Here is a 27352-nt window from a genome sequence, read left to right as displayed (position 1 = left end):
GAAATGCAAATCAAAACCGCAAGATACCATTTCACAACCACTAAGATGGCTATAATGAAAATGTTAGATAATAAAAGTGTTGGCAAGGGTCTGGAGAAATCAGAATCCTCATATAATGCTAGTAGGAGTGTAAAATGAGGCAGCTACTGTAGAAAGTTATTCAAATTATTTAAGATAGAGTTACCTTGTGACCCAGCAATTTCACTCCTAGATATATAGATACAGATAGAGATATAGATATGTGCAAGAGAAGTAGGAGCATCATTCATAATAGCCCAAAGTTGGAAACAACCTCTTGATGAATGGAAAAACAAAATACAATATCCATATAATGCAATGTTATTGGACCATTAAAAAAAAGTACAAATACATGCTGCAATATGGATAAAGACTGAAAATATTATGCTAAGTGAAAGAAGCTTGTCACAGAACATCACGAATAGGATTCCATTTATACTGAATGCCCATAATACCATAGATCTATAGAGACAAAAAGACTAGTGGTTGGCTAGGGCTGGAGGAATTGGAACTGATAGCTGAAAGGAACAGGGTTTTTGGGGGGAGTGGTGCACATGTTCTCGAATTGTGATTGTTGCACAATTCTGCAAATATACTAAAAACCATGGACTGAACACTTCAAATGGGTGACGTATATGTGAATTATACCCCAATAAATAAATAATCAGGGCTTGCTCTGTGTGTCCTGCGAGACAGATTAAATTCCAATCCTGCTTTTGTATCCTAGCAGCTACCTCCGTCCTCAAGAGCAACATCAACATCGGGATCCTGGAAACATTGTAATGTGTAACAATATATATATACACTAGAGGCCCAGCACTGGTGGGGTCCCTAGCACCAGTGCATGATCAGGGCGCTGTGGGAGGGCTCCAGGGTGTGTGGGGCCAGTCTCGCTCAAACCCTATCCACCGGACCCCAGCAGCAAGCTAACCTACTGGTCAGCGCGTTTGCCCCCTCGTGGTCAGTGAGTGTCATAGCGACTGGTCAAGGGGTCCTCCGGTCGGAGAGGCACTTAAGCCTATTAGGCTTTTATTCTATAGGATTAGGATTAATGATGTATAGCGTCTGATACACAGACGCTCAATAAACTCTATTGTTTGTGTGTGCAACACTGCATACGTGTATATACATACGCGAACATGGGGTGTTAGGAGTGGTTCTGGAGGAACCTGATCTGGGCCCCCGGCCCTCATGTCTCTCAGGCCCCAGAGCAGCAGCGAGGCAGCAGCGCAGCCCACCAACTGCAGAGAAGGACAAGTCCGGCACCCGGGGGCGGAGGAAAGGGAAAGAGGGAGGCCCATGGGCGTGTGGAGGCCGCCCCAGCCAGCAGACAGGGATGCTACATAACTTTGGGGGCCGGGAACCAAAGCCGACCAGAGGTGGGGGGGATAGATAGCCACAATCGCTCCCCGCCCCGCCCCAGTAGAGAACAATGAGCTCAGCCCCACACACGGAGGCTCGCGGCGTCCCTGACCCGGGGCCTGCCGGGAAATGTAGTGTCTGAAGCTCCGCCTGCGCAGTCCCGCCGTCCGCCGGCCAGGCCACGTGCAACTACAAGTCCCATCATGCTGCGCGAGACCTTGATCCTCCGGCTTTTGCAGGCGAGGGAGTGGGGAGAACATGGCTGAAAGCAGTCAGGGCGTCCCAACGAGCAGCGGGGTTTGCAGCGAGCAGGACCCGGTCGCCAGCAGTGGCGGCTGCAACTTCCCAGAGTACGAGATGCCGGAGCTGAGCACACGCGCTTTCCACGTGGGCGCCTTCGGGGAGCTGTGGCGTGACCGGCTGCGCGGGCAAGGGGATCTGTCGCTGAAGGAGCCGCCGGCATCCGAGCTGCCTGGGCAAGGAGGGGTCGCCGACCCCGGCTGGGACGATGCCGCGGTGGCACGGGATCTGGGCTGCGATCTGGAGGCAGCGACCGAGCTGAGGGCAGTTTGCGGGTGAGTGCGGGGCCGAGGGGCTCTTGTTTGGTGCCAACCCGGGTGCTGCTGGGCTCCTGCGCTCCCTGGGGCCCTTGCTTGGGGGTGGGGGTGCCAGAGGCTTACTCCGGAGGTCGGAGGAGGACCACCCTTTCAAAGCTTTCGACCTGCGGGAGCTTTCCCGGAACACCGGGAGGGGGCCCGTGATCCGAATGCAAAATTCCTCCGCGTTGGAGGGAAGGGCCGAGAGAGCTGCCTAAAAGATTAATTTTTCTAGTCGCTTTTTATTCAAGTGCTTGTTAATGTAGAAAAGCAGTTAGAGTCACAGCGACGTGCGCCTACCATTGACAGGTGCTTTGGCCATGGAGGAACCTTAGTAACGGTACGGCTGGAGGATGGACCCGGAGGAGTATTAAAACCTTGATTCACTGTGGTCTCTTCGGGGACCTTCCCGGTATGCTATTGCTGAAATTTCCTCCCCAGCGGCCTTGTTTCGAGTGAAAATACAAAAATGACTTTTAAAAAATATTTTTCTTCCTCCATTGAACAGTGTTGGCCTCCTTTAATTGGCCATGCATGCTTTTATTTATAGGCGCCGATGGTGCCTTGAATTCTGGCCTCCTCTGTGCGCCCGCTGGATTTTTATCTCCCTTAATTAGCTGGCGATGTATTTGGGGCACTACTCTGACTCACTAGGAACAAGATGCATGATTGCTTTGCCTTTTTTTTTTTTGTTTATTTTAGCCTCGATAAACTGCAGTGCCTTGAGGAGGACGAGGACCCAGAAGTCATCCCACAGGATACTGACCTAGTGACTTTGGGGTATGGAGGACCTTGCTTTTATTATGTGCTATTTTATTTAAATGTTTTTCAACATTATTCATAGGTTGATTGTTGTCATCCCCATCCCGTCTCCTCAATTCAATCATCATTAACATTTTGTCTTATTTGCTTAACTGTGTGTCCTTTTCTATTGCTAAACCCATTCAGTTGCAGATAGCCTATAGCTCCGAAAAGTATCATTCTCCTAATTATAGCAACTGAGAAAATTAACAGTAAATACATAAGTTATCTAGTCCATATTCACTTTTGTGTTTATTTTTAAAGGTACAACAATCTACTTAGATATCAGATGCAAGCTAAATATTTTGGTAGTGCCTCTCAAACTACCTGTTTTGTTTGTTTTTAAATTTTTGACATCCATACTTTTGTAAAATAGGAAAAAATGAATTGCTAGAAAAATGGTATTAAAAGATAACTGCAATGAAAGTCCAAAAGTTCAGGTAGGCATTTTAACTCTGCCTTTTTCTTTTTCTTTTTTGAAACAAACAAATCTGTTTCCCTTCCCTACTGCTAATATTTATTTACCTTAGCAACCTTTGGAGCACTATGGAAGGCTCCTGTCGGATATATTCATCGTGCTATCATCCGAACAAGCTCATTTACTAAGAAATTATCAATGGCTCTCCCCTCTTTTATGGACACATTTCAGACTCTTTCCTTAGACCTTTGAAACCTTCCACGTCTAAAGCTCAAATTTGCCTTCTAGATTCATTTTCAATCACTTTCTCTTTCAGATGTCAGGATGCACATGGCCCCTGTCCCATCTGAAACTACCCCATCTTTGAGGCCCTAAGATTACTTTCCACATTACTAAAACCCATCTCTGTGCCTTCTGGAATGTCTAGAAACACTTCCAACATTTCTAAAGTCTTCGAAGACACATTTGGGAATCCAGGCTCTTTCGTCTGTGTATTGCCCTTAAGCTTATTATGCTGCTTTGCTCCCATTGGTGCTCTTTAACTATTGTTGATTGATTGGTTAGCTTTTTCTGAACTGCACATCTGGTGTGTCACTTTCCCTGCAAATCTTTCAATGGCTCTTAGGCGGAAGTCCTGGGTTCTTAGGCGGCTCACAAGGGCCTCTATAGAATGGGTCTTGCTGATCTTTTCAGCTGTCTCTGCAGTGCTCCAGCCACAGTACAGCTCGTTTTCAGTTCCTGAAATGTGCTCTCACTGCTGGCCTTTGCCTACCACACTTACTGTTCTTTGATAGGCCAAGGTTGCAGGTTTAGTCAGGTAGGGCACATATAAATCAACCAATGAATGCATAAATAATTAAAATAACAAATTGATGTTTTTGTTTCTCTATATATACCTCTGTCCTCCTTCTGTCCCCCGCCTCTCCCCCTCTACCCACTCTCCAAAAATCAATACATAAAAAAATTTAAACTTAATTTAAAAAAGAATTTATTATAATAGGATACAAAATTGATACATGAAAAGCAATATCCTTCATGTACACAAACAACAATTAGAGGACATAATGGTAGAGAAAATCCCATTTACAGTAGTCAAAAAGGTTAAATATTTAGGAATAAATTTAATAAGAAATGTGTAAAATTTAGGAAACACAAATAAGGAAAATTTCAAAACACTCCTGAAAGACTCAAAAAAAAAAGACTTGAAAAAGTTGAAAGATATCCTTTGTTCTTGAGGAATATTAAACATTGTAATGATGTCAGTTATTTCTAAGTTCATTTATAAATGAAGTGCAATCCCAATAAAAATATCAGAAGTATTGATTATTTTATGGAGTTAGACAAGTTGATAATAAAATTCATCTGGAATATATGCAATAATAAGTAGGGAAAATTCTGGGGGGAAAATTGTGAGGGCATAGTAATTTTACCAGATATTAAAATATACTACAAAGTCCTCATAATTAAAACAGTGGGTACCAGCTCAGGAATTGCCAAAAAGACCAGTGGAAGAGAAGGGAAAGTTCAGTTATATTTAAATAGGTATGGAAATTTAGTATGACAGTACATAAGAATAAATTCCAAAGGGACTAGGTATCGAATGTAGAGAGTGTATATTTTCTAGAATTAAGTTACTGGATTATAAATGATAGGAGTTGGGTTTCTTACTTGTGGAGAAAGAAGTTATAAACAAGGGAAGGTTGAAGGCTAAAATGAATCCTGTGATTTTTGTTTGGGATCAAAGGTATCATTATTAACTCATGGTTTTAAACATGTAACAGAAAAATACAGATATCTGTACATGTGTGGGTTAGTATACATATGTGTTTCCCACTTTTCTCTGCTGCCAAGCCCAGAAGCAGTGACTCCAGTAACAGTGAGGATGCCTGGCACCCAGATACTGGTTTCTAAATGCCTCTCTCCAAGAAAGGTATTAGGACTCGTAGGAGAAGTGGTTGATTTCACGGCTGAGATGTTGGGGTCCTGCCAACATCTGGGGTTCCAGGGGTTCTCAAAGGTGTGGACAGAGTCGGTGAAGAATGAAGGACATGGAGACAGCGTTCAATTGATCAGCAGAGCCAGGTTCTCCAGCCAGGTTCTGTCTTTATTTCTCCTGTTACATCTGTATTTATACCAGTTGATTTTAATTCTATCTATTCTATTCCAAAGGTTAGGGCATTTCTTATCTCCATTCCAAGGTTACTCTATTGTTCTATTAAGCTACAAGGAAGTAACTGAAGATTATCCTAAGTAAAGATTATGTAGCTTAAGTGTGATTGTTCGTAGTTAAAGTGAGTAACTACCCGCCTGGCACTTAGTTAAGGGGTTTTACGGATTTATTCCCTTCCTTAGTCCTGTTAATCCCTAACTCCAGGGAAAAAATCCCCACCTAGGGAAACAACCTTTCTCAGAGAGGTGACCTTGGTTAAAACACATAGTGCTAAGAAAGGGGAGCAAACAGTATGCCATATACGCCAGGTCCCTTGAAACATATGCTGTGCAGATGTTTCTTCCCTGCAGCGACTGTGTCAAGCAGCAAGGATGGACCGGCTTCCGGCAAATTCCCCCATTTTTATTTTTTAAATGACAGTGCGTGTAAATCAGCGGCCACCTCTCAGATTGGGTTGTTTAAGACTCGGAAGAAGACTTGTTTGTGACTTTGCCAACAGGTCAGTCCGAGGCTTAACCCTATATCAGCTCCCCACACTGAGACATGGAAATAATAGAGGATGAACCTTGAGCCTCTTATGGTACCAGGAAGTAAAGACATGCTAAAAAAAGGAAAAAAAAAATGATGGCTTGTTGAAAGAGCAGGAGCCAACTTGAAGAAGCTCCTAATGGACAAAGCTAAAACAATTTGAGCAACAAAATAATGGTAGTATTAGATTTTAACCTATAGAGTAAAATATATAAATATGGGTTTATACTAATATAAATGACCAAATAAATAAATGGGAGGAAAGAGACAGGTCTTCCTCATAATATCAATGAATAAATGTAGAATGAGGGAAATAGAGAATCACTATTAGGCATAAACTACAGTAATAAATGTTGCAGTCAAAATCTATGAATGCTAAAATTTCTGGGTGAAAGTTTAAGGAGAAACGAGATGCATAGTTTTAAAGTATCTCAAGTGTAGGAACTTGGGAGACAAGATAAGCATCACCAGTGATAAGACATACAGGGTGGGCAAAAGTAGGTTTACAGTTGTGAGTATGTAAAACAGAGTAGTATATTCTTGTATTATTATGTATTGTATTTCCATATGAAGAGCTGTAAGCCAACTTTTGCCCATCCTGTATTAACATCATTAACCTCTTGATGATACAGTGAAGGACATCATCATTCTTGTGGTATTCTTGCCAAAAATGTATAGGCTTACTCCAATCATGAGGGAGCAGCACTCAAACCCAAATTGGAGAACACTACAAAATAACTGATTAGAGCTCCTCAGAAGTGTCAGGATCATGAAGACAAGGAGAGACTGCAGAACTGTGAAAGACTGGAGGAAAAAGGAGAAGAAATGCAATGTAGTGTCCTGCTCAGAATGCCAGGACAGAAAAGAGGCATTAAAATTATTTTTAAGCATTACATTTAAATATTTGTGAACTTCAAAAAAGGTCAGTAGTTAATAATACTGTATTAAGGTTAATTTCCTAGTCTTAATCATTATACTATGATCATGTAAGATGTTAACGTAGAGGAAGCCAGGTGAGAGATATAAGGGAACTCTTTGTACTATTTTTACAGCTTTCCTTTGGTCTAAAATTAGTTCAAAATAAATGAATATTGAGGATGTGTTTGAAGCCCAGTAGAGAATGTTGACATTTAATTGTTCTTGTATCTGTAACAGGGTTAGAAAGAAGCTTTTGGAACATCGGGAAGAAACATTAACGATAGATCGGGCCTGCAGACAAGAAATACTTGCTTATGAGATGGTAAGAGTCTCATCTTGTTCACCTTTTCCCATGAAACCATGAACTTCGTCATTGGGTGAGGGCTAATGATGTCTGTGTGGGTGGCTTTATATTGGGTATGCTTAGTTGAAAGCAAACTAGAGAAACTTTATTGGGACTGGGAAGTCATCTTTCATCTCCTTTGTTAAATCTATTACTACATATTTTATTCTTTTTGATGCTATTTTAAATAAAATTGTTTTTTAAATAGGTTTTATATCCTGCAATTTTGCTTAATTTTTTTTATTAGCTGTAACAGGGTTTTTGTGTGTGAATCCTTTACACTTTTGTACACTGAAGATCATGCGTGGGCCCTGGCTGGGTAGTTCAGTTTGCTAGAGTGTCCTCCCCATGTGCCAAGGTTGTAGGATCGATCTCTGGTCAGGGTACATACACGAAGCAACCAATGAATGTGTAGATTAGTGGGACAACAAATCAATGTCTTTGTGTCAGAAACTTTATGTGGTGATTGTGCAGATATTCCACGAGTTCTTAAACTAAGAACTCACTCTAAATCAATAAAAATGTTTTTAAATAATAAAAAAAAAAAGATCATGCATGTATTTCTCTGTAAACAGATAACTTTATCTCTTTCCAGTTTGGTTCACTCACTCACTCTTCCTTCTTCCCTTTTACCCCCTTGCCTAATTGCTCTGGCTAGAATTTCTAGTAACTGTGTTGAAAGAAGTGACAAAAGTGCACATCCTTATCAGTCGTCACTGTTGAGTGTGATCTTCGCTGTGAATTTTTCACATATAGCCTTTATCAGGTTGAGTAAATTCCCTTCTATTCCTAGTTTGTTTAGTGTTTTATCATGAAAAAGAATTGGATTTGACAAATGCATTTTCTTCATCAGTTGAGATGATGATGTAGGTTTTCCTGCCATCATTCTATTAGTATGGTATATTACATTGATTGATTTGTATGTGTTGAACTTATCCTTGTATCCTGAGTATAAGTCCCACTTGCTTGTGGCATATAATCTTTTTAATACGCAGTTGAATTCAGGTTGCTAATATTTCATTGAGGAGTTTGGCATTTATATTCATAAAGGATATTGGCTTTGAGTTTTCTTGTAGTGTTTTTGTTTGACTTGGTTTCAGAGTCTACTGATCTCAGAATGAGTTAGGAAGTATTCTCTCAACTCTTCAGATTTTTTTGAAGACTTGGAGAAGGGTTAGTGTTATTAACTTCCTTTGCTATTTGGGAGAATTCACCAGTGAAGTAATCTCCTCGGCTTTTCTTTGTTAGAATTTTAATTGCTAAGTCAGTCTCTGCATATAGATTTACTTTGATTTTCTATTTTCTTCTTGAGTCAGTTTTCTTCCTTCTGCTAGCTTCAGGTTTAGCTTGCTCTTTTCTGGTTCCTAATTGTATACAGTTAGTTACTGATTTCAGATTGTTCTTTTTAAGGTAGGTGTTTATAGTTCTAAGGTTTTCATTTTTTGTACTGTTTTTGCTGCATTTCATACATTTCTTATCTTGTGTTTTTATTTTCATTTGTCTCAAGGTATTTTCTGATTTCCTTTTGACCCATTGGTTATTTGTGAATGTGTTGCTTAATTTCCACATATCTGAATTTTTCCGTTTTCTTCCTGTTATTGATATCTAGTTTCATCAATTGTGATGAGAAAAGATACTTTTTATGATTTTAGTCTTTTTAAATTTATGAAGACTTGGTGGTCTATCTCGAGAATGGTCTGTGCACTTGAGAACATTATGTATTCTGCTGTTGTTGGATAGTGTGTTCTGTAAATCGCTTAGGTCTTGTTGGTTTATAGTGTTGTTCATGTCTTCTATTTCCTTATTAATTTTCTGTTTTGTTTTCTACTCATTGAAATTTGGGTTTTGAAGTTTCCAACTATTGTAAAACCATCTATTTCTTGCTTTAGTTCTGTCAATTTTTGATTTATGTATTTTGGGGTTCTGTTTTTAACTGCATGTATGTTTATATTTACTGTTTCTTCTTGCTGGATTGCACCTTTTATAGATATACAAGGTGTCTCAAAAATGTATACACACTTTGAATAATTGTAAAGTCAGTGTTTATTAAAATACATTGCATTTTTTAAAAATGAGCTATCACCTGTTAAAGTGTGTATACATTTTTTGGTGAACACCCTACGAAAGCCCTTCTTTGTCTTTTGTAACCTCTTTTAACTTAAAGTCTATTTTGTCTGATAACAATACAGCCACCCCAGCTCCAGCCTTCTTTTGGTTACTGTTTGCATAGAATATCATTTTCTGTTCTTTTATTTTCACCCTCATATCTAGAGTCTCTCAGAGAGTGAGAGCGAGAGAGAGAGAGAGAGAGAGAGAGAGACTGTGTGTGTGTGTGTGTGTGTGTGTGTAAAGTTTTTTATCCAATCTGCCAGTCTTTTTGCCTTTTTAATGGGAGAATTTAGTCCATTTACATTTAAAGTAATTACAGATAAGTTGACTTTTTTGTGGTGTATCATTTTGCTTCCCTTCTTTTCCTTCTATTTATGTTCTACTTATTTTCTTACTGGTTACCTTGAGGATTACAGTTAACATCTTAAATTATAGCCCTAACCGGTTTGGCTCAGTGGATAGAGCGTCGGCCTGAAGGGTCCCAGGTTCGATTCCGGTCAAAGGCATATACCTTGGTTGCAGGTACATCCCCAGTAGGGAGTGTGCAGGAGGCATCTCTCTAATCAATGTTTCTAACTCTCTATCCCTCTCCCTTCCTCTCTGTAAAAAAATCAATTAAAAAAGCATTAAAAATAATTAAAAAAATAAATAAAATAAATTATAACAACCTAGTTTTGATAATACCAACTTTGTTTTAGTAATATCCAGAAGAATCAGTACACTGCTCCTATACATCTCCATCCCTCCCCCTTTAGATTGTTATTGTCACAGATTACATCTTCATATATTATCTACGTGTCTATTAACAAATTTATAAATATTGTTTTGTGTGTTTGAATAAAAGAAGTTATAAACCAAAAGTACAGTAATACCTGGCTTTCATATTTACTTATGTAGTTTATCTGAAAAAATGTCCCAATTTCTCCCTCATCTTGAAGGATAGTTTTTCCAGGTATAGAATTCTTGGCTGACAGCGTTTTCTCTTCCCCCTCTCCCCCCTCCACCCCCCATTGCTTTTAATGTGTAGTCCCACTGCCTTCTTGTCTACATAGTTTCTGGTGAGAAATTGGCTGTTAATCTTATTAAAGAACCTCATTTTCTTTAGCTCTCTGTATATAGTTTTCTTTAGGTCATTGAGTACATTTAAGGCAGTTGATTTAACATCACTGACTAGTAATTTCAACATCTGGGCTCCCTCAAGGGTGGTTTCTGTCAAATTCTTTTTTTCTTGTAAGTGGGCCATATTTTCCTGTTTCTTTGTGTGTTTTATAAGTTTTTTAATGAGAACTGGACATTCTGAGTATGTTTATTACTTGTTGAGGGCTGGAGCTATTTGGGACTTTTCCAAAATATTTTTCCAAATTAGTATTATGTGTTGTGTATTATCACTGATGTTTTTGTTTCATTATCTCTGTGGTCAGCCAGTGACATTTCTTAAATGTCTATCTCCACAAATGAGAACAGGTCCTGTCCCTTTAAGTCAGTGGTTCTCAACCTGTGGGTCGCCACCCCTTTGGCCTAAGACCATCGGAAAACACATATATAATTACATATTGTTTTTGTGATTAATCACTATGCTTTAATTATGTTCAATTTGTAACAATGAAAACACATCCTGCATATCAGATATTTACATTACGATTCATAACAGTAGCAAAATTACAGTGATGAAGTAGCAACGAAAATAATTTTGTGGTTGGGGGTCACCACAACATGAGGAACTGTATTAAAGGGTGGCGGCATTAGGAAGGTTGAGAACCACTGCTTTAAGTTTCCAATAACTGCTGTTGCGGGAAGCCAAAACCAAGGCAAGTTTTTGCCCCAGTACTTCAGAGCATCACTAGACCAACCCAAACACACAAGCACTAACATTTGGAGAACAGGGTCCCCACTGCCTGTCCTGGCATCAGCCACCGTTTCTAGGCCCATGGGCTGCTATTTCCACATCTGCAGCAGGGCTGAAGAATGGGGGAGTGAGTGGTAGTTGGTTTGTACCCTCTGCTCATTTATGAGAAATCAGCAGCTTGTCCCTGCATTAAGCACTCCCCTGGTTGATACGAGTATCTGATCGGGTTCCACAGTTCTAAATAGTTCATTCCTGTCTCTCTTCCCATCTTATTGGTTGCTTTGGTGGAGGGACTGATCCTCCGTCACCATTTTGTGTGACATCACTCCCACTGACTTTTAAAATGTATTTTGTACTCTGGCGGCCCCCTTTTCATAGTTAGTAAGCAGATATAAAAGAAAGTGTGGTTTGGTCTAAGATGTGACAATGTTGTAAAGAGCAAGAGTTTTAAAGCCAGACAGATCTATATTTGCATCCTATCTTGCTCGTTTACCTAAAGTAAATTTGAACCTTTGGCTTCATCTGTCAGATGGCTCTCATAATAGTATGAGAGGAGGAATGGAAAGATTTGTAGTTGTAAATGCCCATGTTATACCAACGTTACTGTAATTGATATTCCTATTATTCCTGTTTTATTATCAGTTGGTAAGCACTTAGTGCCAGACATCTTACGAGATGCTTTATGTACACATTCCCAGCAACAGGTCTATAAAATAAGTACTTCCTCTGTCTTACAGGAGATGAAACTAAAACTTAGAGAGGTTTTATTAATTTTCTTGAAGTAGAATTAGGAGTCACAATCATGGCTGTTTGACTCAGTTATTGCTCATAGCCATTGTTTCACACTGCCTCTTATCTGAGTCGTAGTGATTCTAATGTCTCTTATTAATTTGTTTTCCTCCTTCAGGAGTCACATGCCATAGGAAAAAAGCCTGAAAATCCAGCAGACATGATTGAAGAAGGGGAACTTATCCTATCTGTGAATGTCTTATACCCTGTTATATTTCATAAGGTCAGTAGTAAAACTTTTTGGATTCCACAGATAATATGAGTGACTTTTGTCAAATGGTTTAATTATTTGAAGAGTCATATTTCTTAGATAAAATAGCAAGTACTATTTTATCTGGCATCGTGCTTATGCTCTTGGGTTCTTTGTTTTAGTAAGAAATATTGTAAATAAGATCAAGTTGCAAATAATCTCTTGATTAATATCATTGCAATTTTATTTTTATTTTTATTTTTTAAATATATTTTATTGATTTTTTAAAGAGCGGAAGGGAGAGAGATAGAGAGTTAGAAACATCGATGAGAGAGAAACATCGATCAGCTGCCTCCTGCCCATCTCCCACTGGGGATGTGTCCGCAACCCAGGTACATGCCCTTGACCGGAATCGAACCCGGGACCTTTCAGTCCGCAGGCCGATGCTCTATCCACTGAGCCAAACCGGTTTCGGCAATATGATTGCAATTTTAGTGTTGGGATACATACCCTGGTTTCTGCACTGGGAGCAACTGCAAGTTTATAGGAATCCACATGATTCTAATTATATGTTGTCATGAGGGTTGCTTTTCCCCCCAGGAGTGGGGTGACTTTTGCTCACCAGTTTAGAACACTTGGGAAGTTATATAACTAAAGACAGCTCTTCTTTGATGAAAATGCACAAAGTTAACAGGTCAAGGGTATCTAGGAATTCCTTAGGCGTCTCTAATAAAAAGAACTATCCCGTACCAGGGTGTATGTATTATTATTATTTTAAATATGTTTTTATTGATTTCAGAGAAGAAGGGAGGAGAGGGAGAGAGAGATAGAAACATCAATGATGAGAGAGAATCACCAATCAGCTGCCTCCTGCACGCTCCACACTGGGGTCTGAGCCCGCAACCCGGGCATGTGCCTTGATTGGAATCGAACTGTGATCTCCTGGTTCATAGGTCGATACCCAACCACTGAGCCACGCCAGCCGGGTGGGTGTATGTATTCTTGATTCCTCAAATAGATGTTATACACTTTGATAAGGTTAAATGCAAAATTACTGTACATACACTGCACTTGTGAATAATTAAGGCTTTTCTGAAGCATCTGGAATATACTAGTAGTTAGTAATTATCTTGTTTGATGAAGATCTTAAATTACCAATCAAAACCAAACCAATACAATGGAACCTCTGGGCTTATAACATTACAGAAGTGAATAGATTACTTGACTTCAGTGTGGTAACTTCCAGGACATTTTAAAAGAGAGTGTTGCTGGATGAAGTTAAGAGTCCACAGGCTTTTCATGCTGATGTCATTTAGTAGCATCTTGATTATAAACTTTAACATAAACTAAAACAATGTTCTATTACCAACTGTCTTAGTCCATTCTGGCTTCTATAACAAAATATCACTGACTGGGTAGCTTATAAACAACAGAAATTTATTTCTGACGGTTCTGAAGACAGGAAGTCCAAGGTCAGGCTGCCAGCATGGTCAGGTTGAAGACTTCTCTCTCACATGGCAGAAGGGGCTAGGGAGCTCTGTGGGAGCTCTTTTATTTATTTATTCATTAAAAGAATTTTATTGAACCCTAACCAGGGCTCAGTGGTTAGAGCGTTAGCCTGTGAACTGAAGGGTCCCAGGTTTGATTACCGTCAAGGGCAGGTATTTCAGTTGCAGGCTCGATCCCCGGCGCAGAGGCACATGCGGGAGACAACCAGATGTGTCTCTCTCACATCAATGATTCTCTCTGTCTCTCCCTCTCTCTTCCATTCTCTAGAAAATCAATGGGAAAAATATCCTCAGGTGAGGATTAACAAACAAACAAAAAGAATTTCATTGAGCCCTAACCGGTTTGGCTCAGTGGATAGAGTGTCAGCCTGCGGACTGAAAGGTCCCAGGTTCGATTCCGGTCAAGGGCATGTACCTTGGTTGCGGACATATCCCCAGTAGGAGGTGTGCAAGAGGCAGCTGATCGATGTTTCTCTCTTATCGATGTTTTTAACTCTTTATCCCTCTCCCTTCCTCCCTGTAAAAAATCAATAAAATATATTTAAAAAGAAAAAAAAGAATTTCATTGACTTTTAGAGAGAAAGGGAGAGGGAAAGACACAAAGAAACATCAATACATCAGAGCAGAACATTGGCCGCCTGCCTCCTGCACACCCCCACCCCACCCCCAGGGATTGAATCCAAAACCCAGGCATGTGCCCTGACTGGGAATAGAATCAGCATCCTTTTGGTGCACGAGATGATGCCCAACCAACTAAGCCACACTTGGCCAGGGCTTGCTTGTTTTTTTTTTAATGAGAGAAGTTCAAAGTTACAGAGATAGTAGAAGGGCCCTTGGAGCTTAGGAGAAAGGAGAGGTAACACGTGGGGGGGGGGGGGGGAGGTGTGGGCATGCTCCTGGAGCCTGGGATAAGAGCACTCATCCCAGCCATGAGCACACCCTCATGAGCCAGTTTCCTCCCAAAAGCCCCGCCTCCCAACACCGTCACTTTGGGTGTCAGAATTCCAACATGAATGTTTCGGGCGGACACAAACTTTCAGACCATCGCACCAAGTGTCTCAGTTATCCCCAAGGGTTTTAATTTATGCAGGTGACTGCGTGACAACAGTAGAGGCTAATGCCACGGAAAGAAGATGTTTATTACACTTTCTGAGAGGAGGAGGTGTGCCGTCCTATGTAGGGCCACAGGGGAAGCACCCGTGTCAGTCAGGAGACGGAAAGGAGGGAGGGGAAGGCAGAGGCCACAGCCTTCATTAGGGTTTCTGCGAGAAAGGCGAGGCGGGAGAGTAGACAGTTGGGGCTGGCTAGTTTGAATAATTCTACTGGGCTCTGGGGCACAGGGGTTGTCCCTCGTTGTCTGTACCTCGATTTAGGATAAGTGAGAAGTTGGCTTGGCGTGTGGGAGTTAGATAAAGGAGGTGGGCTCAGGGTATAGGCTCTGTATCGCAGAGGAGATGGAAACAGCTTTGGCCATTAGTTTGGATCTGTACCTAATGAAGGCCAAATAGACAAATACGGAATTTAAGAAAACCCAGAACACCAAGTTAGGAGGGTCACTTAAATCAAGAAAACCAGTAACGTAATTCAGATCTGATCCTGACAGGATTTGTAGTTAAATTGCTTATCTCTAAGAGGACACTTATCTATTTACTGTTTGACTTTTAGCACAAAGAGCACAAACCATACCAGACGATGCTGGTGCTGGGCAATCAGAAGCTCACGGAACTAAGGGACTCAATTTGCTGTGTCAGTGACCTCCAGATCGGTGGGGAATTCAGCAACACTCCTGACCAGGCCCCTGAGCACATCAGCAAAGTAAGGTGATTTTTCTTTTTTATTACCCCCATAAAGCAAGAGGAAATAAGAGTGCTAAGCTAAGGACGTAATGGTTACTCTAGCACAGTGGTTGGCAAACCGCGGCTCTTTGGCCCCTTAAGTGTGGCTCTTCCACAAAATACCGACTTCTGCGCATGGGCCACGAAGTTTCAGTCGCACTGTACGTGCGCGCCCGCACGTGGTATTTTGTGGATGACCCACACTCAAGGGGCCAAAGAGCCGCATGTGGCTCGCGAGCCGCGGTTTGCCAACCACGGCTCTAGCAGGATCATCAATATTCCAGTCAGTGCTTTCTTCTTTTATCCATTCCCTCAAAGCCTGTCTCCTCTCTGCTCTTTATCATCAAGACCTTTTCAAAGCTAATCAGTTTTGATTTCCTCATGTCCTATTCCTTTTCAATCATTCTTTGTACATGCTTCCTTCAAAGGTCATAGCCACCACCTAATTGTTTCACCAGTTGATCTCTCTTCCATGTTGATACAACTTGATTTCACTGTAGCATTTGAACTTGCTGTTCACGCTCTCCTCTTTCAAACTCTATGTGAGTTTGTTGTCACTGCCCCAGCAAAGGGTTGGAGTCTAGGTGAGAATCTCATTGCCCATAGAAGGACCTGTCTGTTCGAGGACCAGTACCAAACCGGGACGTTGCATCTGATGTTTGTCATTGCTGGTGGTTCTCTGGGTGAAGCTCTCGGGAGGACAGAGAAACCGACATACTCAATAGATAATTATGCAAAGAACTGGTAGACTGCTATCCAGGGCCTTTTCAGAAGGGATCTCTTGCCCAGTAAAGTAGTGGGGCCTTGATCCTCCAGAATTTCATGATGTGCAAGCTTGAACTAACTCTTTTACCTGGTACAACCAGCGGAGGACCTCAGAGTTACTGGCCCGCTTAGGAGGGGCAGCCCCTCCCGTAGAAGAGTGAAAGAGGTTTGGATCAACTAGAATGGAGACAGAGTGTGGACAAGAGCCATCACAATCTCCATTTTTATTTGTTCCTGTGCCACCAGCCACATAAACGTTAATAACTTAGGTTTTGTCTTACTTGTTCTTATTCTAATTGTTCTCCTGACCTTTCCCCCAGTTTTCATGGTTTTAGGTGAACTCTAATCTTGGTTAATCTCTCTCTGTAGCCACATTCTTTCCTGATTTCTAAACCGTTAATTTTTAGTGCCTACTGGACATTTTGTTTTGTTTAGTGATGTTTATGTCTTTATTCCTTTGATGGTGTATGGCACAGAGGAAGTGCCCAAATAGTTATTGAATAAATGAATAAACCACAGAAACCTCAAGCTCAATGTTTAATGGATGACTTGCAATTTATTTTTTGTCTTGTTTTGATTTTTTATTTTATTGATTGATTGATTTGAAAAGAGAGGAAGACAGAGAAACATTGATTTGTTGTCCCACTTACTTATGCATTCACTGGTTGATTACTGTATGTGCCCTGACCAGGGATTGAATCCGCAACCCTGGTGGGTTGGGATGACACTCCGATCAACTCACCTGCCTGGCCAGGGTGTGGATGATGTAGGATTTAGATGGAAAGCATTTTTTGTTCTTTTAGAATTCCCTTCTAATCTACCTATATATATAAAAGCCTAGATGACCGAACAACCTGTCGACCGGTTGCTGTGATGCACACTGACCACCAGGGGAAAGACGCTCAACACAGGAGCTGCCCCCTGGTGGTCAGTGCACTCCTACAGCGGGAGCACTGCTCAGCTGACGGATGGGCGCTGGACACAGGGCTCACAGCTGGCCGCCACAGCCCGGAGACCTCAGTGGAGCGGCAGTGAGCCTACTGAGCGGCGGCAGCAGGCACAGTGGGGCCGGGATGGGAAGGAGCAGCAGGCAGGAGCAGCAGGCTGCATTGGACTGCGGGTTTCAGCCCGATCCCCGCAAGCTACGCCGAGTGACCCCACCACTGCATGAATCCGTGCACTGAGCCTCTAGTTAAAGATAATGCCAAGGAATTAAGTTGCCTAAGTCACTTAAAATGAAGTTCTGTAGAAACATTTGTAATGAACAAAATTTTATATACAGTAAACTTTCTTTTTGTTTCCTAAATAAGGCAGTATTTATTCTTTCAGAACCTTTATTTTGGATCCTGGCTGACCTTTTTGAGAGTCTAGAAGTATATTAAGTGGCAGATTTTGTGTTAACAGCAGCCAGACATGGCATTATAATATATCATATCCTGTTATCTCTGCAACCACCTGGGAGGAAGGTAATGGTTTCACTCATTTTCACGAAGAAAAAGAGGGTCAGGGAGATTTAGTGAGCTGTCAAGGGGACACAGCAAAGCCGGTCTTGTAAGGGTGTCTGGTTGTCACCTTGTAAAGGTAACACCAATGCCAGAGCTGTAAATGGGACAATGAAAAAAAATAGAAACTTTAAAGTCCTAGCAAGAGATTAGGTTATCTTAAGGTAAAATTATTTTAATACCTAAAGCTTATGTATCTTTTGTAGTTCATACACTGCTTTTGATTCTCATCACAGTCCTGTAAAATAGCATGCCAGGTATTATTTTGATTTTACAGGTCCAAGAGGGAGGTGTAGGTTAAAGAAGAGAACACAGGGGTCTAATTCTAAGTATATGGCGAAAGACAAGTCTAACAGAGTGGTTCTCAGCACAGGTTGAACATTTAATCACTGGGGGAGCTTGGGACAACACTGGTGCCTGAGACACATCTTCAGAGCGTCTCATGTAATAGATCTGAGATGAGACTTAGTCTTTGATGGTTTTGTGATTCTGTTATGTAGTCGGGATTGAGAGACACCCCTGTGACAGAAATTCTGATAGACTGAAAGTTAGAAACCTGAGGGTTCAGCCCTGGTCATGTGGCTCAGTTGGTTGAATGTCGTCCGTGCACCGAGAGGTTGCCGGTTCAGTTCCAGGTTAGGGTACATGCCTGGGTTGCCGTTTTGATCCCCAGAAGGGTGCATGCAGGAGGCAGGTGATCCATGTTTCTCTCTCTTTCCCTCTCTCTCAAATCAATAAAAACTTTTTTTTTTACATGTGTCAGTACTTTTAATGTGTACATAAAATTATAGTAAAAAGACGACTATAAACAAGATGTAGCCCCTCCATTTCCATGGTCAGCTCACTACATTACAGTAAACCAAGTTTATATTCCACCATCAAGTATGGTTCTCCCATTAGTTCACTTTGTGATGGAGTATTAAGAATATCTTCAAATCCAATAGTCTCATCATTACCCCTCAAAATATCCAGTGAAAGGTTTAAGGTTAGAAGAAATGGAAGACACTGAACTTGTTGCACTGCCTTGAATTCCATTTGCAGTTTTAGTGGAGCAAACAGACCCTGAATGTTTCTCAGTGTGGAAAAATTCATTTTATCTTGGTTGAGCTGGAAATTTTTTTCTAATAATTCAAGAGGATGACTGGGCAAAAGTTCATTTTTCACATAAGGAAAACCTTTTTGAAGAAGATCATGACTTTCAAAAGATCCACTTGCTGATCGCTCAGTAACTAGAGTACTGTCCTTTAGTTGAGGTTCAAGTCCTCTGGTATTCATCTTTAGCTCACTGTGCAAACAACCTCTCAAGCCTGGTAGCATCAGCCAGCCAATAAAAATAAATTATAAAAAAGAAAAGAAATGTAAAGGTTCAGACCAGTTGTGCAACTACGATAGTACTTTGGGCAAGATTGCTGGAGTAAGAATAGAAATTCACATTCTGCCTGCCTAAGAGTTATTGAATATATAAAGGGGGAATTTTTATAAAAGCACATTGAAAAAATTTTTAAATGACAGATAAACATAACTATGGTTAGTATCACCAGGAAACACCAAAAATATGGCTGTTTAGTCTTTGATTCTAGTATCTAAAATAACTGTCATTGCTGTACGCATATAATAAAATAATATTGAAGTTTATTTCATTTCTATTTGTATTTCTTTCATGAATCTCAGAATATACAAATTTAAATCAAACCTAGATTAAAATAGCAATAGGATAAAACTTTATACGTTTATGCCTGGTAACTAATATAATATTTGTTACATAGGAGGTTTCCATTAAATCTTAAACAAATTATTGAATGGGCTGAGCCTATTCTCTGAAGTTGCATAGTTATTGTTAAATATATTAGTGTAATTTTATGTCATACAAATTTTTATTTAATACTTAGAGCAATTTTATAATTCCTTTTTCTCAATACCATCTGTTTTCTTATAGGACATATATAAATCAGCCTTCTTTTATTTTGAAGGAACATTTTATAACGATAGAAGATACCCTGAATGCAGAGATCTGAGCAGGTACAACTTCCCAAATCTTCTCAAAGTCTTGCCAGTTTCTAGTTCTCAAAATGGCATTATCTCCACAAATCCTTTAACTTGTCTGTTAAGGATATTTGCCAGGGAATTATTTTATTAGTTTTTGTTAGATTTGGGGTAAGAAATTCTTCTCCATTTTTAAAATATGTGGAAAAGGTTGGTTTAGGTACTAATTTATCAACATTTTTATTCCAAGAAGAAAATTTTCCTACCAAAAGTACACGTCAGCCATTTCAGGATCTTGCTGGCTCTCCAGAATTGTTTTTTAAATGTATTATCTGCTATTTTAGAAATTACACTAACTCATTTGAGCCTTAGATACATCTAAAAAAGAAACTAAATCCTCTTAAACAATTTATAAATGTCTGTTCTTTGTATTAGATGATAGCAGTAAATCTGTCATTATTTTTCTGCTTGTTTAGTGTGCACACTTGTTGGCTCTACGTGATATATATAGTTACTTAAGTACAAAACATGAAAAATTTGCATCTAATTATGTGAGATCACACTTTTTAAAAAAATATTTTTATTGATTTCAGAGTAGAAGGGAGAGGGAGAGAGAGAGAGAGAGAGAAACATCAATGATGAGAGAGAATCATTGCTCGGCTGTCTCCTGCATGGCTCACACTGGAATTGAGCCTGCAATCTGGGCATGTGCCCTGACAGAAATTGAACGGTGACCTCCTGGTTCATAGGTCAACACTCAACCATTGAGCCACACTGGCTGGGCAGACCACAGTTTTATTATCACTGTCCTGGCAAGTAGAGTATATACATATATTTTTCTGAATGTTTATATAAATTCTCCTTCATTTTGGCCATTTGTATTTATATTCTAATGTAGCAGTTCTCAATCTCGGCCTCAGCACTTCTTTATACTGTAAATAATTGAGGACTCCCAGGAGCCTTTTATTAATGTGGGTTAAAGCTATCAATATGTATGAGCAATTCAGACTAAGAAATATTTTAAATATTGACTAATTTAAACATTAACATTTTTGTGAAAAATAACTTTTTCAGAACAAAATAAAATAGATGAGTAACATTGTTATACATTTTTCATTAAGTCTGAAGTGATAAACCATGTCATGTAGCCTCCAGAAAATGGTTATTTATGAGAATATAAGAGTTGAAAGGGCAGCAAATAACATTTTAGGATTATTGTAAAGATAATTTTGACCTCATGAACCCCTCTGGGGTCTCAGGAACCACACTGTGAGAACTGCTACTCTAATTGATGAAGAAAAATTCAGAATTCCTAATTCAACATATACCAACATTATAATTTTCATTTCAAGATGGTTACTGTCCAGTTAATGGGTGAGCCAGGTTTTGTGAAGTACTGCAGTCACAAACCTTTGTCAGCCATTTTTAGTTTTTTTGTGGAGCAATGATACATATCTTTGCCTTTTCCCCCCACCTCAGAACTATCATTGAGTGGTCAGAGGCCCATGACAGAGGCTATGGAAAATTTAAGACTGCTAAAATGGAAGATTTCACCTTCAATGACTTAAATATTAAACTGGGTTTTCCCTATTTATACTGTCACCAGGGAGACTGTGAACATGTTGTTGTCATTACTGACATAAGGTAAGTGGCATTACTGAGAACATTTTGTTTTCCTTTTCTGTGTTTTGCAGTATAAAAGCACAGTTGTTGTATTTTTAATAAGAGGAATAAAAGTAATTATCGGTGCAGCTTGGTTTGGCAACAGCAAAAATAAGTGCTTTCCATTCAGTGACCAACTTTGCATCCTCTGTTGTTCATTTTTGGGGAAATATATATAAGTAGAGGCCTGGTGCATGAAATTCGTGCACTGGGGGGGGGGGGGGGTCCCTCAGCCAAGCCTGTACCCTCTCCAATCTGGGACCCCTCGGGGGATGTCCGACTGCCGGTTTAGGCCCGATCCCATAGAAAGAGACATCGATTAGCTGCAATAGGGATCGGGCCTAAACCGGCAGTCGGACATACCTCTCACAATCAGGACTGCTGGCTCCCAACCGCTCACCTGCCTGCCTGCCTGATTGCCCCTAACCACTCTGCCTGCCAGCCTGCTCACCTCCTAACCACTCCCCTGCCAGCCCGATTGACGCCTAACTGCTCCCCTGCTGGCCAGATCGCCCCCAACTGCCCTCCCCTGCCAGGCTGGTCCCCCCAAACTGCCCTCTCCTGCTGGCCTGATTGCCCACAACTGCCCTCCCCTGCCGGCCATCTTGTGGCTGTAGGCACCGCCATCTTGGAGGGTGTGGTGGTCAATTAGCATATTCCTTCCTTATTGGCTGTGGGCGCCACCATCTTTGAGGGCAGGGCAGTCAATTAGCATATTCCCTCCTTATTGGCTGTGGGTGCCACCATGTTCATGATGGTGTGAGGGTCAATTAGCATATTCACTCTTTATTAGACAGGATGAGAAATTATTAGAGGGTTATATTTTTCTAAGTACTTTTTTTTTGAATTATTGATTTTTTTACAGAGAGGAAGGGAGAGGGATGGAGAGTTAGAAACACCAATGAGAGAGAGAGACATCGATTAGCTGCCTCCTGCACACCCCCCACTGGGGATGTGCCCGCAACCAAGGTACATGCCCTTGGCCGGAATCGAACCTGGGACCCTTCAGTCCACAGGTTGACGCTCTATTCACTGAGCCAAACCAGTCAGGGCTGTAAGTACTTTTTTTTTTTTTTTTTTTTTTTTTTTTATTGATTTTTTTTACAGAGAGGAAGGGAGAGGGATAGAGAGTTAGAAACATCGATGAGAGAGAAACATCGACCAGCCGCCTCCTGCACACCTCCTACTGGGGATGTGCCCGCAACCAAGGTACATGCCCTTGACCGGAATCGAACCTGGGACCTTTCAGTCCGCAGGCCGACGCTCTATCCACTGAGCCAAACCGGTTTGGCTGTAAGTACTTTTTAAAATGTCTCCATTTGTATACTAGACAGCGTTACTCAGGTAGTAATCATCCAAATTGTATAGCATACAGGCCATTTGCAAATTTGCAGCCATATTCCTCGGTTTCTTGTCGTTTTGCCAAAATTTGTAGGCATTAAAGGGGAACTAGAGAAAGGGAAGAATAATTCTGATATTTGACCAATATAAAGTCTTAATGCTTTCATAAAGATTTTAAGTGGGAAGGACTAAAATAGTTTAAAAATGAGGTTTTAAGCTTAGTTATAAATTTTATATAGCTGGTGGCTTTTCTTTTCCTTATTTAGAACATCTCCATTTATGAGAACTGTATATAGGAAGAAGCCCTGCTCTATCCCCAGTGGGATTCCCTCTGCGAGAAGTTTTCTTGAGGAGCAATGATATACCCATGTATCTGTTATACCAGTAATAGGAACTGATGCATCAGAAACTCCCAGCTTCCTTTTGGCATCTCTGTTAACAGGCTCCAAACCTCAACCTCTCATTCACTGATTCTCAGGAAGCTACCTGAGTAAGTTCTTCACACAAAGACTTCAGACTTGGAAAAGAAAAGCATGGAATGCAAAACAGAATAGATAAGACATAAAATGAACTCTCAGTATGATGGGAAAGGGAACCCCGGAATGATGGCCGGCTGGCAGAGCAGGAGAACAGTTCCCTTTGCGGTGGTTCTCAACCTTCCTAATGCCGCGACCCCCAACCATAAAATTATTTTTTTTTAAATATATTTTATTGATTTTTTACAGAGAGGAAGGGAGAGAGATAGAGAGTTAGAAACATCGATGAGATGTGCCCGCAACCCAGGTACATGCCCCCGACCGGAACCGAACCTGGGACCCTTCAGTCCGCAGGCCGACGCTCTATCCAACCTGGGACCCTTCAGTCCGCAGGCCGACGCTCTATCCACTGAGCCAAACCGGTTTCGGCCATAAAATTATTTTCGTTGTTACTTCGTAACTGTAATTTTGCTACTGTTATGAATCGTAATGTAAATATCTGATATGCAGGATGTATTTTCATTGTTCGGGACCCACAGGTTGAGAACCGCTGCTTCAGAGACTGGAGCAGGATGGATGGCTTGGGAAGTGTGTCCAGAGCTGCTCGACCTCCTGTTGGTGTATACCGTATGGAGAATATGTTTACTGCTCTGTCAGAAAGTAGGGAACTGGATTAGTGACAGAACAGTGAAAGCTCAGCACATGGAAACATGAGAGAATTAGTACCTAGAAAACAAAGTGTTACACAGTAAAAGGAATATATAGTCTGTTATGTAGCTTAGATGGTAGTAATGCTGCATCATAATTTAAACATTAAGCATATATTTAACCCAAATTAGAGTAGTTCTGTACAGACATATTGAGCTAAATTAAAAACAATTGTCCCTTGGGTAGAATTTTTGAAGTAAGAGCCAGGAGAGCGCATAAACCTCATAGATTTGTATGAATCTTAAAATTATATACATTTATTTCTTGAATAATGTGTTCTTCAAATTTTGTTCTTGGTTTCTCTTACTTTCCTTACATTTCTTATAGTGTAGGCATATTGCTGCACACAGTGTTATTCCTTAAATTGAGGGCAATTTGGAGTGTGATTTAGACTGTCATTTTCATCTTGCAGATAGATTTAATCATACCATGCCATTCCATAGTTTATTAATTAGTAAACTGTTTCAAAAAAGTTTATTCGTCAATTTCTGATGGTAAAGTTGATATATTGCTACTCTTTCTTACTTAAAAAAGAATAATAATAAAATTTTATAATGTCAGAGACCAGGAACCATTAGAATACTTCTTGAGCAGCCCCTTCATTTTTCAGATGAAGAATCTGAGGTCCAGCATGGTTAAGGGATTTACCCAAACCCACTCAGCTGATTAGTAGCATAGAGGAGATTAATTTTCACTCACAATATCTTAAACTAGAGTCCTACCAGTTCATATTATACCAGGAATCAGATTTAGATTTTAATAGAGCAGGGGTGGGCAACCTTTTTGTGAATGTGTGCCAAAACCAGCAAAATCTCTGACTCAAAATTCTTCTGCGTGCCAACCCTAATTTTTTGAGAACATGTTACGCCTTCTTGATATCTCTTAAGGTGTTCGTATGTGAGGAAACTTGAAGAAATAATAAAATTCATTCGAGCGACAAAAACACAGTATATGATGATGAAAAATACATTTATTTTTGAATGTATACATGTTATGTAAAATTATTTAAGATGCACCTACACTGAATTTATCTGAAAAATAAAAAAGTCGATATTAAGAAAAAAATTGTAAATGGAAGATTATAAGAGAGGGCTTCGAGTGCCAGCGAAAGTTACTGGCGTGCCATGTTTGGCACGTGTGCCAAGGGTTGCCCACCCCTGTAATAGAGGGTCTAGTAATCAAGAGCTCTGTTGTGACACATAACTAGTTAATCTAGGTAAATAGCTAGATAAAATACTCAAATAAGATCAATTAGTTGCTCAAAGTATCCTATATAATAAAAGCCTAATGTGCAAATCAACCAAACGGAGGAAGAACCAGTCACTATGATGTGCACTGACCACCAGGGGACAGACGCTCAACACAGGAGCTTCCCCAGAGGGAGGCGACTGGAGGTGATGGCTGGCGAGTGGGTGGTGCTAGACTGGCCAAGGCGGTGCCAGTGGGGGTCCCCCAATCACCCCGCTGGTTGCCCCACAGATCAGCCCTGATCGCCGGCTAGGCCTAGGGACCCTACCCGTGTATAAATTTCGTGCACCAGGCCTCTATTGTTCTAAAAAAGGTACTAAGTAAAGCAAGGATTCTGTGATGGAATATATTCAAGAAATGCTGTATATAGCATCTCAGTCACCATGCATGTTACCATGAAGGGATTTGGGAAGTTCCATAGAAAGCATTTTTTGATCCAAAATGCCCTTTTGGAGAAAGTGTTTCATGGAACACAGTTTGGTCAAACTTGGTGTGCAAGTCAATGTATATTAAAAACTTTTATGAGAAAAAATTTAAAAAATATACCTACTATGTTGTATGATTCTTTGCAAATCACAGAAATTTGTATAATTTAGTAGCTTCATTTATTTTTCTCATGTATAAAAGGCTTGTGCATCGAGATGACTGCTTGGATAGAACACTTTATCCCCTTCTTATCAAGAAGCATTGGCTATGGACCAGAAAATGTTTTGTTTGTAAAATGTACACAGCCAGGTAAGTGGTTATCTTTTTTTTTTTTTTTCAGAAGTATTTTCAGTAGTTGAGTATTTTTTACTTTGGTATTTCAGTTTTTTTCTGAGTTGAAACTGAGGGCTTATACTTTGGAGTGTAAGTAATATAAAGGGTTTTCCTATTTAGTAGGGAAGTGCTGCAGAACAGTTTAATAGAGTACAACCGCATTTTAAAACATCTATAGCAGAAGTCCAGGGATAGGTCAAAAGTTTAGTTGACAATGTTCAGTGTCATCAGGGAACCATGTGGTGTTTCTCCGTTAGTTGCCCTTTTGCCTTGTAGAGTATTGCTAGTGATATGTCTGTATATATGTACAGAAAGTCCTATAAAAGATTATCATTATGAATAAGATAGGATAAGAAGGTAATACTGGGAATGTTATATTTACATATTACAAGTCATAATTCACAGCAAGAGAAAGTTGATTATGATCTTTTTTTTTTAACTACAGATGGGTGACCAACAATGACAGTTTTGCACCAGATGATCCATGTTTCTTTTGTGATGCTTGCTTCCGAATGCTTCACTATGACTCAGAAGGCAACAAACTGGGGGAATTCCTCGCTTATCCTTATGTTGATCCTGGAACCTTTAATTAACCAATAAAAAGTGTACACTCTAGGAGCATGATCAACCTGACACCATCAGCTAGTTACCCCTACTCCACCCCCAAAATTTGAAATTACAGATTTTCTTATAAAGTAACTTGATTGTATTTAAATGCTTAAAAATATATTTTACTATTTATCACACAATATAGTTCTTATTCAGTTCAGTGCATTTTGCCCATCTTAAGTGTATTTATCTTACAGAAGGAGCGCTTTATATATTGAATACAAATCCTTTGCCATCTATATGTATTCTGATTTTCTCCCAGTCTGTGGCTTGCCTATTCATTGTATCCTCAATGCTTTTTTGCTAATCATTAGCAAAATTCAATTAATGTTACATCAAGTGGTGGAAGTACTTGGAAAATTATTTGAAGAATGTGAACACCATTTATCATGAGGCTTCCAAGGTAAAGACTTTTCAAATATCTAATAAAAATTAGGAAGAATAAAAGTAGATTATTTAATAAATACAATATTAATAGCTATTGTGTAATTTAATCTCACAGAGGACTCTTGTTTTGGTAGAAAGTATGTACAATAAACATTTTATTTTAAAATATATTGATTTCGGTGAGGGAGAGGGAGATAGAAACACCAGTGATGAGAATCATTGATCAGCTGCCTCCTGCACACCCAACTTTGCAACCCTGGCATATACCCTGACCAAGAATCGAAACATGACTTCCTGGTTCATAGGTCGACACTCAACCACTGAGCCATGCTGGCCAGGCAGTACAGTAAAAACTTTAATAGTAGACTCAGATCTTGAATATATACTCATAGCTTTACAGAAATACCATTTATATTAAAGCTTCATTTCTTGACTTTGTGAATCAAATGGTATGAGTTTAAAGTGTATGTCGATTTAATGT

General features: G+C 40.1%; 1 protein-coding gene and 1 pseudogene across 1 annotated transcript; one reads left to right on the top strand and one right to left on the bottom strand.

Annotated features, from left to right (window-relative positions):
• The first annotated feature begins 1548 nt into the window (after window positions 1-1548).
• Window positions 1549-26723, top strand: SNAPC3 (small nuclear RNA activating complex polypeptide 3). The gene is made up of 9 exons (XM_023758917.1): window positions 1549-1955; window positions 2679-2756; window positions 7049-7133; window positions 12017-12121; window positions 15262-15411; window positions 19635-19717; window positions 21161-21325; window positions 25744-25851; window positions 26321-26723. The coding sequence occupies exons 1-9, from the start codon at window positions 1639-1641 to the stop codon at window positions 26466-26468; spliced, it is 1239 nt and encodes a 412-aa protein (XP_023614685.1). The 5' UTR covers window positions 1549-1638; the 3' UTR covers window positions 26469-26723.
• On the bottom strand, window positions 17233-19073 carry LOC111827224 (annotated as a pseudogene).
• Window positions 26724-27352: the final 629 nt, after the last annotated feature.

This window comes from Myotis lucifugus, unplaced genomic scaffold (genome assembly GCF_000147115.1).
Source record: "Myotis lucifugus unplaced genomic scaffold, Myoluc2.0 scaffold_144, whole genome shotgun sequence".
Lineage (NCBI taxonomy): Eukaryota > Metazoa > Chordata > Mammalia > Chiroptera > Vespertilionidae > Myotis > Myotis lucifugus.
This window is presented reverse-complemented; position numbering and strand designations above follow the sequence as displayed.